This window comes from Octopus sinensis, unplaced genomic scaffold (genome assembly GCF_006345805.1).
Source record: "Octopus sinensis unplaced genomic scaffold, ASM634580v1 Contig12879, whole genome shotgun sequence".
Classification (NCBI taxonomy): domain Eukaryota; kingdom Metazoa; phylum Mollusca; class Cephalopoda; order Octopoda; family Octopodidae; genus Octopus; species Octopus sinensis.
Genome location: NW_021832814.1, coordinates 22,125 through 35,755, shown reverse-complemented (window position 1 = coordinate 35,755; position 13,631 = coordinate 22,125). Strand labels below are relative to the sequence as shown.

At 41.0% G+C, this 13,631-nt stretch overlaps 1 protein-coding gene and 1 non-coding gene across 2 annotated transcripts; both read right to left on the bottom strand.

The window, feature by feature from the left end:
* Window positions 1–321: 321 nt before the first annotated feature.
* On the bottom strand, window positions 322–13,429 carry LOC115229495 (NEDD8-conjugating enzyme Ubc12-like). The gene is made up of 3 exons (XM_029799832.2): window positions 13,233–13,429; window positions 2,656–2,750; window positions 322–488 (listed from the first exon to the last, which is right to left on the bottom strand). Exons 1-3 carry the CDS (start codon window positions 13,336–13,338, stop codon window positions 342–344), a joined length of 348 nt encoding a protein of 115 aa, XP_029655692.1. The 5' UTR covers window positions 13,339–13,429; the 3' UTR covers window positions 322–341.
* Window positions 4,293–4,398, bottom strand: Trnal-caa. The gene is made up of 2 exons: window positions 4,361–4,398; window positions 4,293–4,338 (listed from the first exon to the last, which is right to left on the bottom strand). It is a non-coding gene; the product is annotated as a tRNA-Leu (tRNA).
* Window positions 13,430–13,631: the final 202 nt, after the last annotated feature.

The window sequence follows — 13,631 nt, the reverse complement described above, 5'->3', positions numbered from 1 at the left end:
CCACAAGGGGCTAAACATAGAGGGGACAAACAAGGATAGACAAACGGATTAAGTCAATTATATCGACCCCAGTGCGTAACTGGTATTTGTTTTACCGACCCTGAAAGGATGAAAGGCAAAGTCGACCTTGGCGGAATTTGAACTCAGAACGTAATGGCAGACGAAATACTGCTAAGCATTTCGCCTGGCGCGCTAACATTTCTACCAGCTCACCGCTCTTAGGGAGTGGTTCCTGTCTGCCACCGCATTTCCTGGGACCGCAGTTTGTCCATGACTGGTATAGAAGACAGATGTGAGATGTTGACAGAGTGGTGAGGATGAGTGAGTGAGAGAGATGGCACTTACCTTAATATATTTAAGCAAACATTCCCTTCCAGGTCAATATTTGGGTGGTAAACCATTGTTTCGCATTTCACCTTGGGTGCGTCATGTGGGTAGCCAGGGCCAACTTTGAAACTAAACATGAACCTTCCACCTCGGTAGAAACCCTGTGACAGAAAACCAGGGAATCAAAAGTCAATGAGAGAGATTTAGAAAGACATAGGGAAGAGGAGAGAGGGGAAGGTAATGAGAAGGGAAAAGAATAGCAGAGATATTAGGGGTCAGAAGAATTTGGGTATAAATGGGCTTGGTCAGGTTTAATGGATTGAGAGGGATAAAGGGAGCTAGTTGATTATCAGGAAATAGGGTTCAATTCAGAAAGATTTAGAGAAAGAGGTTAGATGGAAAGAATGAGAGTGAGGTATAGAAATATTAGGGGTCAGAAAAATTTGGGTATAAATGGGCTGGAATAAGGAAAAATAGAGTTTGGGTTAGAAAGGTTTACATAAAGGGTCCAGATGGAAAGAATTATGGTGAGGTATATAGATATTAGGGGTCAGAAGAATTTACAGAGGTAAAGGGACCAGATGGAAGGAATCATAGTCAGGTGTAGTTGAAATATTAGGGTGTCCGGTGGATGGAACAAGAAAAAGGCATAGCAGTTATTGGGGGCCAGAAGTATTTGAATATAAATGGGCTGAGTCAGGTTTAAGGGATTGAGAGGAATAAAGAGACCCAACTGATTATTAAGGAATAGGATCTAATTTAGAAAAGATTTAGAGATAAAGGTGAGGCATAGATATTAGGGGTCAGAAGAATTTAGAGAGATAAATGGCCCAAACAGACAGAATCATAGTCAAGAGTAGTCAAAATATTAGGGGCTAGGCAGGAGGAACAAGGAAAGGGCATAACAGTTCTTGGGAGGTAGAAGAATTTAGAAAAATGGTTCGGGCTTGAGGGATTTAGGGATAAAAGGGCCAGATTGAAGGAACAAGGATTAGATATAGTAGAGATGATATTAAGTAATGGAGCCAAGATGGTAGGAAATTTGAGAGATAAAGGGGGAGCTCCGAAAGGGGTCTCAGGGAGTAGTGTCCCCGCCTTCCTGAGCTAGTTTTCCACCACCTTTCTTAAAAATCGTGGTAGAGGCCTTGGTCTCAGGACCACTCATGTCTAGAAACTGAGGTTAGGGGTAAGTAAGGGCATGCTCCCTGTAGAAAATCCAGCTCTAAAAATGCCTCATGATAGCAAGGGAGAATGGGCACCAGCTAGTCCAAAGGTTGGGGTGGGCTGCACCTGCCTACCTTGGTTGCTATGGCATTGAGGTAGATGGGTGATGATGGTGATGAAAGGGCCAGGGGGAAAGAATGAGGGTAAGACATGACAGATATAAGGCATCAAAAGAAATTAGGAATATAAGGGACCAAGTGGAAGGAACAAAGAAGGATAAGGTATGGCAGAGAAATTAAGGACCAAAAGAATTTCAAGTTTATATGGCTCCCCAAGGGTCATATGGACCTGGATTAAGAACCATTGCACGAGACAACAATTAAAAATACAAAAGGCATGGCTGTGTGGTAAGTAGCTTGCTTCCCAACCACATGGTTCTGGGTTCAGTCCCACTATGCAGCACCTTGGGCTGACCAAAGCCCATCATATATATATATATATATATACTAGCAGTATCGCCCAGCGTTGCTCGGGTTGGTTTCGACCCTTTAGAATTGGAATTTTTGAAAAGTAAAAATTTTGCATTATGTAGCTTGTTTATTCTCCTTAAGTGAACATTTTTCTGGTTGAAATACACCAAAAAAAGGCAACACAGCAGTTAAAAAATCATAAAAAATAGGGATTTTCATAGAAAAAAAAGCACCTTTTTGATGTAAATAATTTTTGGTGTTAACATGGTCCGATTTGAATTTTTTCTTCTTCGGAATGAAGAGCAAGCCTTCTTCTATCATACTCTCAATTTTGGTCAAATTGTGCCTCAGGGTCTCGGAGGAGATAGTGTTAGTTGAAAGCTACCAAACCTGCCATGCACAGACAACTTCAGCTTTATATAGAGAGAGATTTATATATATATATATATATTATATATATGTTTATGTGTGTGTGTCTGTGTGTCCCCACCATCACTTAACAGTTGATGCTCGTGTGCTTACGTCCACGTAACTCAAGTTTGGCAAAACTGACCAATCAAATAAGTATTAGGCTCACAAAGAAAAAGTCCTGGGGTTGATTTCTTTGACTAAAAAAAAAATGCCCTTTGAGGCGGTGCTCCAGCATGGTCACAGTCAAATGCCTGAAACAAATAAAAGAATATATAGAACTAACCTCATCTGGACAAATCACTAATTTGAAATTTAAAAGGTCATCAGGGTCGGGAAAGTTAACTTGGCAAGTTTTGGGTAAATTTAATTCATTCATATCTGGAAGAAAAAGAAAAGAAAATGACAAATATTAATACATGGACACAGGCATGGCTGTGAGGGTAAGAAGCTTGCTTTGCAAATCACATGGTTTCGGGTTCAATCCTACCGAATGGTACTAACTTGAGTAAAGGGTCTTCTGCTATAGCCCCAAGTCAACCAATGCCTTGTGAGTGGAGTTGGGAGAAGGAAACTGTGTGGAAGCCTATGTCTGTGTGAATATGTATCATCAACATCATTTAACTTATGTTGTCCATGCTGGCATGGGTTGGATGGTTTGACCAGAGCTGGGGAGCTGCATTAGGTTTCAGTCTGCTTTGGAATGGTTCCTACAGCTAGATGCTCTTCCTAACGGCAACCACTTTACTGAGTGTGCTGGGTGCTTTCACATGGTACTACACATGCTTTTTCACATGGCACAACACAGATGCTTTTCACATGGTACTACACAGATGCTTTTCACATGGTACTGCACAGATGCATTTTCACATGGTACCACACAGATGCATTTTTCCATGGTACCACACAGATGCTTTTTTACATGGTACCACACATGCTTTTTTTACATGGTACTGCACAGATGCATTTTCACATGGTACCACATAGATGCATTTTCACATGGTACCACACAGATGCATTTTCACATGGTACCACACAGATGCATTTTCACATGGTACCACACAGATGCATTTTCACATGGTACCACACAGAAACATTTTCACGCGGTACCACACATGCTTTTTTACATGGCACAACACAGATGCTTTTTTTTCACATGGTACCACAGATGCTTTTTTTTTACATGGTATGGCATAGGCGCTTTTACATGGTACTGCCACATGTGTGTGTGGATGTGTGTATATATGTATTATATATATAAAAGAACACAAGTGGACTTCAAAATTCACTACACCCGTTTCAGTACCATTTTATCAATGCATTCTTAAATCATATCACAGCAAAAATCCACTAACTTCAGGTAAATTTTAAACATATAAACAAACAAACGTGTAATGTTTTTAAAAAAGAACAATCAAACTTACAAAGAAAAATGAAATAAGTAAACGGATTAAGAGCAACAAGCTCAAAGCAATACTTGTTGATATGCCTCAAACCTAATAAGTCCTGTAGCTAATCCACACCACATCATCATTTAACGTCCGCTTTCCATGCTAGCATGAGTTGGAGGTTCAACTGGGGTCTGGGAAGCCCAAAGGCTGCACCAGGCCCAGTCAGATCTGGCAATGTTTCTACAGCTGGATGCCCTTCCTAATGCAAACCACTCCATGAGTGTAATGGGTGCTTTTTACGTGCCACCGGCACAGGTGCCAGAGGAGGCTGGCAAACGGCCACGCTCGGATGGTGCTTTTTACGTGCCACCGACACAGGTGCCAGACGAGGCTGGCGAACAGCCACGATCTGATGGTGCTTTTTACGTGCCACCGACACAGGTGCCAGACGAGGCTGGCAACGGCCACGCTCAGATGGTGCCTTTTACGTGCCACCGGCACGGAGGCCAGGCAAGGCTGGCAAAAAATTATCTGTCAGAAGTGGGATTCGAACCCACGCCCACATTAGTGGACCAGAATACTCGATGTTCATTTATGCACCTTGAGTCTGGCACCTTAGACCGCTTGGCCATCCTGACAGCTACCACACATATATATATATACATATAGGAAAAATTTGGTCACTAAGGGTGCCGAAGCACCAATATTGCTAAAAATAAGAGCTAAAGACTCAATGTTGCAAGAGTGCACCTTTGTCTGGTCTAACGACCCTCCATGATTGTTTTCGTTGGGTTTCCTTGTTTGTCTTCACTGTCATGTTTTTGCTACCAACTTTGACCCTCCTTAACCCTTTAGTATTTAAACCGGTCATATCCGGCCAAAATATTTAATCTGTTTTATGCTCAAACTGACCAGATCCAGGCCCTCACACCTACCCTACAATGTTATTCTACATTAAGTAATTACACCATCAAGATCTTGAAGATATGAGATAATGCATGATTAATTCAAATCAATGTAAATCAATAAGCATTATGTTTGATAGAATAATCTGAACACTAAAGGGTTAAATCCCAAATTTTATTTCGGCTTTCATGGGAGCAACTGCCTTCGAAGACTCATATTGTCGTTCAATGCTCGAAATGAGTAGATGGACGACCGACAACTGATGAAGGGTCGTTCTTTATGTTACTTGTCCTGTTTTCCATTTGTTTCTCTTGTTGATTGTGTATTAAACTCATTTGTTTTCGTATTTCATGTTGTTTATGGTTTGTGATGTCCTGTACCTATATATGCATACATACATATATTGAGTTGGCAACTAAGTTCCTGCCGTTTTTTTTTTTTATTTTGGAATCTATTTTTCTGAAAATTCTATTTTTGAATCATTTTGGAGCGTTACATTGTGAGTTCAAATTCCGCCGAGGTCGACTTCGCCTTTCATCCTTTCAAGATCGATTAAATAAGTACCAGTTACGCACTTGGGTCAATGTAATCGACTTAATCCCTTTGTCTGTCCTTGTTTGTCCCCTCTGTGTTTAGCCCCTTGTGGGTAGTAAAGAAATAGGTATTTCGTCTACGTAAACACACCAGCATCAGCTGTCAAGCAATGTTGGGGGGGACAAACACAGACACATACATACACACACACAAATATATATATATATACATATATACGATGGACTTCTTTCAGTTTCTGTCTACCAAATCCACTCACAAGGCTTTGGTCGGCCCGAGGCTATAGTAGAAGACACTTGCCCAAGATGCCATGCAGTGGGATGAACCTGAAACCATGTGGTTGGTAAGCAAGCTACTTACCACACAGCCACTCCTGCACTCTCTCTCTCTCTCTATATATATATATATATATATAATACATATATACGACGGGCTTCTTTCAGTTTCCGTCTACCAAATCCACTCACAAGGCTTTGGTCGGCCCGCAGCTATAGTAGAAGACACTTGCCCAAGGTGCCCCACAGTGGGACTGAACGCGGAACCATGTGGTTGGTAAGCCAGCTACTTACCACACAGCCACTCCTATGACTACGAGACTTTTATAAAAACAAGTACTGGGAGTGATTTGTTTGATGAATTAAAAACCCTTCAAGGTAGTGCCCTAGCATGGCCACAGCTCAAATGTTGACACAAATAAAACTGCAATTAAAACACTGGTCGAATCAGTGCAGCTGTAATAAATCTTCTGGTTTAGACTTCAACTCCTCACCCACCCCCTCTGCTTCTGCATGTACATGTTAAGTCATTTGAAACAGAAAGAATTGAGCAATCCATATGGAAACCACTACTTGACCTCAATCCCCGACACTTCTCTGCCTGACAATGTCTGTGGTGTCTGCAGTAGAGTCCGTTCCTCTAAAGCTAAACTTACAAGTCATTCGACATCTCATGACGTCATTTACTAATTGTCAAAAATTGACAATCACAGTGTATGTACACATATAGGTGCAGGAGTGGCTGTGTGGTAAGTAGCTTGCTAACCAGCCACATGGTTCCGGGTTCAGTCCCACTGCGTGGCATCTTGGGCAAGTATCTTCTGCTATAGCCCCGGGCCGACCAATGCCTTGTGAGTGGATATGGTAGACGGAAACTGAAAGAAGCCTGTCGTATATGTGTATATATATATATATATGTATGTGTGTGTGTGTGTCTGTGTGTGTGTATGTGTGTGTATGTTTGTGTTTGTCCCCCTAGCATTGCTTGACAACCGATGCTGGTGTGTTTACGTCCCTGTAACTTAGTGGTTCGGCAAAAAGAGACCGATAGAATAAGTACTGGGCTTACAAAGAATAAGTCTGGGGTCGATTTGCTCGACTAAAGGTGGTGCTCCAGCATGGCCCCAGTCAAATGACTGAAACAAGTAAAAGAATATATACACACATATATATATTCTCAATATAGTGGCAGCATTCTTTTACTGCACCTCTCACCCAATACACATCCCCTTTTGTGTATATATGTGTGTGTATATACATAGACACACAGATACATATTTCTCAGTACTTTTACTCGTTTTAGTCATTTGACTGTGACCATGCTGGAGCACCACCTTTTAGTCAAGCAAATCGACCCCCAGAACTTATTCAATCGGTCTCTCTTGCCGAACCGCTAAGTTATGGGGACATAAACACATCATCATTGGTAGTCAAGCGATCTTGGGGACACAAACACACACATACATATATATATATACGACGGGCTTCTTTCAGTTTCCGTCTACCAAATCCACTCACAAGGCATTGGTCGGCCTGGGGCTATAGCAGAAGACACTTGCCCAAGATGCCACACAGTGTGACTGAACCCGGAACCATGTGGTTGGTAAGCATGTTACTTACCACACAGTCACTCCTGCGCCTAATATGGCTTCTTTCCTGGATGCAGCACAACTGATCAGATCTCTACAGCAGGTCTTGGAGGAATCGAAGGAATATTGGCAAGAGGGAGACACTTGGTGTGTCGACCATGCTTGCTTTGTGCTCTTGCTTGATCGGGCTGGGGTCATCCCAATTTAGTGGTCCCAGCGACATCATCATGCGTAGAGCCGACCAGGTCCACTAGGGCTCTCCATCGCTAGCAGTCCCATGCCAGTCCTTATGCATCCTCCAAGGTGATGTCAAGCCTCTGGAGATCTTCCACCCTTAACATCCAGCCATCTGGTGTGGGACCTGCCATGAGGCCTTTTCTAGCCCACAACTGCAGTGCTGAATGACCTAGTAAGATAGAGAGGACATGTCTGTACCAGTGCATGCAATGGATAACTATAACGAAAGGTATTTGACCATATGTGCACAGGACAAGCTGTGGAGGGTTTTGCAAGAGTTTGGGGTTAAAGGCAGCGAGCTGGCAGAAACGTTAGCACGTCGGGCGAAATGCGTAGCCGTATTTCACCTGCCATTACGTTCTGAGTTCAAATTCCGCCGAGGTCGACTTTGCCTTTCATCCTTTCGGGGTCGATAAAGCAACATATTCCTCACCTAATGATGGGATTTTTGTCTCCTTGACAAATTGTTTGGTCCTGTACGTAAGAGTGCAATTGTGCACTAAAAGACAAACCAGTTCCTCAAAAGACAACTGTAAAACTCTCTCATGATGACTGGAGGATTTGTCCACCCTGCGTCACCTCGTTCACTCATTCATTTTATTTTTATTTCTACGGATTCTGTAACCAACATTAGTTTCAAATGCTTCCTCTTTAACTATTTAAATCTTTATATCTGTCTATCTACATCTTTTATATTCACACTCACACATTGTGTGTGTGTGAGTATACGTATATGTGCACACACACACACATTGGTTACCTGTGTATCTGATATATTGAAGAGTTCTTCTGTTGAATCTTCAATATTGAAAAGAGGTTATTCAAGTTGATGCTGCATTCTTTGGCTTAAAGTAATCCAGCTTTACTTAGATGTAACAGAGATGCTTATCATCACCTCTTCTTTTCATAGTTTTTTATCAACTGGATTGGCATGGTCAGCCATTGTAGAAGTGGTATCACAATCGGAAGGTGTAGGATCAGTCAGATCCTATTTGCAAACCACAATGTGTCATTTGGCTCATCAGAATGTGAACAACATGCACTGAACGGGTTTGCTGCAAGGCTGGGATGATGAGAAATAGTGTTGCAAAGCCTGAGACCATGGGACCTCTTAAGAAATTCTTCCCGGTGCACTCTACATGTTAATAGTAGTTGTACATGTGTGTATGTATATATATATCTGTACTACTACTATATATTGTGAAGGTGCATGGCTCAGTGGTTAGAGCGTCGAGCTTACAATCGTGAGGTTGTGAGCTCAAATCCTGGACCGGGCTGTGTATTGTGTTCTTGAGCAAGACACTTTATTTCACGTTGCTCCAGTTCACTCAGCTGTAGAAATGAGTTGTGACGTCACAGGTGCTAAGCTGTATCGGCCCCTTTGCCTTTCCCTTGGATAACATCAGTGGTGTGGAGAGGGGAGGCTGGTATGCATGGGCGACTGGTGGTCTTCCATAAACAACCTTACCCGGACTTATGCCTGGGAGGGTAACTTTCTAGGTGCAATCTCATGGTCAGTGTCATGACCGAAGGGGGTCTCAGAACTATATTTTATTTTACTTGCAAGTACTCGGTGACCCTGTCAGTGCAGGTGCCAATTAAAAGCATCCAGTTCACACTGTAAAGTGGTTGGTGTTTGGAAGGGCATCCAGCTGTAAAAACCTTGCCAAAACTGACCTGCCTGTGCTTGTGCCATGTCAAAAAGCACGGAGTCCACTCTATGGGGTGGTCGTTGTTTGGAAGGGCATCCAGCTGTAAAGACCATGCCAAAACTGACCTGCCTGTGCTTGTGCTATGGCAAAAAGCACAGAGTCCACTCCATGGGGTGGTTGGTGTTAGGAAGGGCATCCAGTTGTAAAAATCTTGCCAAAATAGTCACAGAAGACTGGTGCAGGTTTCTACCTGGCTGGCTCTTGTGAAACCGTCCCACACATGGTAGCATGGAAGGTGAACATTAAATGATGATGATTATGTATAGTCAATCCAAATATGAACAAGCAAGAAAAAACAACAACGCATGGACGTGGAATAAGTACAGTGTTACTGGACGCTCAGGACAGGAAAGAAATGAAAGAGGATTTCATGTTTCGAGCAGAGCTCTTTATCAGAAATATAGAAAAAGTCCAAAGGGAAGATGGAGAAAGAAAATCGCTAATGATACACAAGCGACCACATAATACATATACACACACACGTTATATACATGTGTGTGTGTATATATATATATATATATATATATATATATATATATATACACACACACACAGGACATTCGTTTTCCATTACGTTGGCTGTAAAATGATCATAATCTTATCGCTATCAACAGGTGAAATAAATATATTCATCTTATACCTCTTGACTATATTAAAAAAACCTATATATATATATAATTTTGTTTTCGTTATTTCTTCCTTCTATTTTGCATATGTGAATTACAGGGATATGTCGTATGTGGAGTCCCATTTGTAGAAAATAGTAATAAACAGTCTTTGACTGCCATTTCTAATTTTTTCGGTATGTGGCTAAGAAACCTGTTGCCTGCCTTTTTTATTTATATACAATATATATATATTGAAGTTTTATAGAAGTTCCTACCATTAATGGTTATATTTACATAACGAATTCTACCAGTAAATAATTGTTGGTTTCTTTTAAAAACCATCAAAGAAATTATTTACTCTTATTATTATATTATATATATATATATAAACATATATGAATATACGTGTATGTGTGTGCATATATACACAAGTGTATATTTGTATGTATGGTTATACAGGTGTATATATGTAGATACATACACACACAGACACATATATCTCACATGCCACATAGGATGAGGAAGTACCTCGCGGAGAAGAGGAGTGACTGGGACACTGCTTAGAGGGTTGCTTACTATGGCCCAAACAAATACTTCCATAATCCAACAGCACAGGGACCCCACATACCTGATCCTATATAGATAAATTATATATATATATATATAATCAAAATAAGCCACAAGAAAGACTCCGGTAATTTGGTACGATCAACATTTAATAAAATGATGTAGTACGAAACGATCGTACCAAATTACCGGAGTCATTCTTGTTGCTTATTTTGATTATAATCACCCCACGGATTTTTATGGATAAAACCATACAAAATCCTGGTGCATCTAAATTAAGTACCATATTCATTCGAATCTAAATTGTTGCATGGCTGTGTTGTAAGAAGCTTGCTTCCCAACCACATGGTTCCAGGTTCAGTCCCAATGTGTAGCACCTTGGGCAAATGTCTTTTACTATAGCCTTGAACTAACCAAACCCTTGTGAGTGGATTTGGTAGACAGAAACATAAAGAAGCCCATCATATATATATATATATATATATCACCGTGACTGACCAGGCTATCAGATGTTGCTACACATCGCTGGTCACAATGCGCTTCGCATTGTTTTAGCCTTCAAATGACGTCACCCCGCTGGTTAAGCGAGCAGGCCAACAGAAGAAAGAGTGAGAGCAAGTTATGGCGAAAGAGTACAGCAGGGATCACCACCATCCTCTGCTGGAGCATTGTGGAGCTTTAGGTGTTTTCGCTCAATAAACACTCACAACACCTGGTCTGGGGATCGAAACCACGATCCCACAACCGCGAGTCAGCTGCCCTAACCACTGGGCCATATATATATATATGTATATATTTATGATGCTGGTTTTTTTATGTCCCCATAACTTAGCGGTTGTGCAAAAGAGACCGACAGAATAAGTACTAGTCTTACAAAGATTAAGTCCTGAGGTCAATTTCTTCAAGTGAAACCCTTGAAGGCGGTGCTCCAGCATGGCCACAGTCAAATGAGTGAAACAAGTAAAAGAATATAATGTGTGTTTGTGTGTGTGAAGGTGGATGACCTAGTGGTTAGTGTGAAGCACCCACCATCGCTAGATTGTGGGTTTGTTTACCCTGACCATGTGGCACATTTTGTTCTTGGGCAAAACACTTCATTTTACACTGCTCCAGTCCCCCTTTTGACCAGGGGGGGGGAGTGTTGGCCTGCTCAGCTAGCCAGCAGGGTGGCATCATCCAGAGGTTAAAATGATGCAAAGCGCATTGTGACTAGCAATGTGTAACACCATCTGATAGTCTGGGCAGACACATGATATATCTATCTATCTATATATATCTTTTTCTTTTACTGCTTCCCTTCATAAACTAGAGCCATGCCAGAGTGTTGCTACTCTTTTACTGACCATTTTCCTTTGACCAGTATTTGGTGAAACTGAAAGAAGCCTGTCGTATATATACATGTGTGTGTGTGTGTGTTGGCATGTTTGTGTGTCTGTGTTTGGCCCCCCCAACATCGCTTGACAACCGATGATGGTGTGTTTACGTCCCCGTAACTTAGCAGTTTCTGATGATGGTGTGTTTACGTCCCCGTAACTTAGCAGTTTCTGATGATGGTGTGTTTACGTCCCCGTAACTTAGCAGTTCGGCAAAAGGTCCAATAGAATAAGTACTAGGCTTACAAAGAATAAGTCCCGGGGTCGATTTGCTCGACTAAAGGCGGTGCTCCAGCATGGCCACAGTCAAATAATTGAAACAAGTGAAAAAGAGTATGTATGTATGTGTATATATATATATGTATATTGGCGGAGGGGGGGGGGACTACATGCGCCCGTCTCCTTGTGTGCATTCACATCTACAATCGCTTCTACGGTGCGACGGACGGTGTTGTTGTCTGTTTCTCCTCTCAATAAATAGTCCGGCAACTTCGTACCTTCATAACTGCGTAAAATAAAAGATCCCTCACTTGCAAAACGGGTTAAGAGTTAGCGTCAGCTAGAGTACCCTGCTGTTAATATTTCTGATATTCGTGCTACGAATAAGACAAACGGGCATAATACAAATGAATGACACATACATACACTCGCACATACGCACCAGCTTTTACTCGTTCCAGCTTAAGAACTGTAGTATCCGTAAAAACATTTACGAGTAAGAAGTGGGAATTCAAACTGTCACTCCGAACATATACCAGAATATTCCATGTTCTGCGTACGTTCACAAGGCGCAGGAAACTTTAATCTGGCGCCTCATATACATACATACATACATATATATATATATAGATTCATATCTATGTGTATACGTAAGTATACGTGTGTAGAATACGTCCCGACTTTTGGCACTATTTTATTAGTAAACAGTACGAAAAGTGTTGATGTATTCTACACACGTACACCTACGTATACACATAGATATGAATGTGTAACAACATATATATATATATGTTACTTGGCTTTACTTATAAAACACACACACACCTATATACATACATACATACATATAAATATACACACACATACCATCTTATATATATATATATAAAGAGACGAATAGATTAAGTACTAGGGTCGATTCGTCCGACTAAAGGCGGTGCCCCAGCATAGCCGCAGTCTAATGACTGAAACAAGATAAAACATTATATATACCATCTTATATATATATATATAAGATGGTATGTGTGTGTATATATTTATATGTATAGCTTAGTGGATAGACAGATATATATATATCGAAATATTCACATACACATGTACAATACATTCATGTATACACACAGATATTATATACATATATATACACAGACAATATATACATGTGTGTGTGTCCGTATACACACCATACTGCGCCAGGAACTCAGAAATTATACACACCAAAGTCCCAATATCCTTATATACACCCACATATATATATTTGTAGGAGTGTGTATGCGTTTGAGTATAGTATATACGTGCATATACATGAAAAAACTAGGCTGTGTATGGTTATATACATGTATGTATAATAAAAGGATGTAGAGTGGATAATATACACAAGCAACACTTCAGGCTTGGGGGCCCAAAAAAAGGGGAAAAACCAGGGTTTGAAACCTTTCTGTATCCTCAGCTGCGCGGCAGATGCCTTCTTCTGGCTGCCCCCGCGGTCGGCAGGGTCGGTTCCATCCTTCTTCTGTTTCAGGGAGAATAATCTGATCATATTTGTCTAAAGAAGTCTGTCAAAAGTGTTTTGCTTCTCTCATCAGAGATGGACATACTATAGGCAGAGTAGAGCTGGCAACCGGATGTTTAGTTGCGTATCTGGCTATTTCGTATGAGCCATGTCGTTGAAGTCCTCGCTTCTATGCCTCTTAGATGTATTCGTTGCTGGGATTAATTCATCTAGTGGTTTTTTATTCCTTTTCTGAATTATTATTTTCATTTTTGGAATCGATTTATGTGTTTGTATTTGCGTGTCTATGCGTATCTATCTATACGTATATACACGTGCAT

Coding starts and splice junctions, on each gene's coding strand:
- LOC115229495 (XM_029799832.2), bottom strand. CDS start 13,338: ATGATCAGATTATTCTCCCTGAAACAGAAGAAGGATGGAACCGACCCT. Junction 2,751..13,232: donor GCAGCTGAGGATACAGAAAG/GTTTCAAACCCT, acceptor TTTTTCTTCCAG/ATATGAATGAATTAAATTTA. Junction 489..2,655: donor TAGTGATTTGTCCAGATGAG/GTTAGTTCTATA, acceptor TTTCTGTCACAG/GGTTTCTACCGAGGTGGAAG.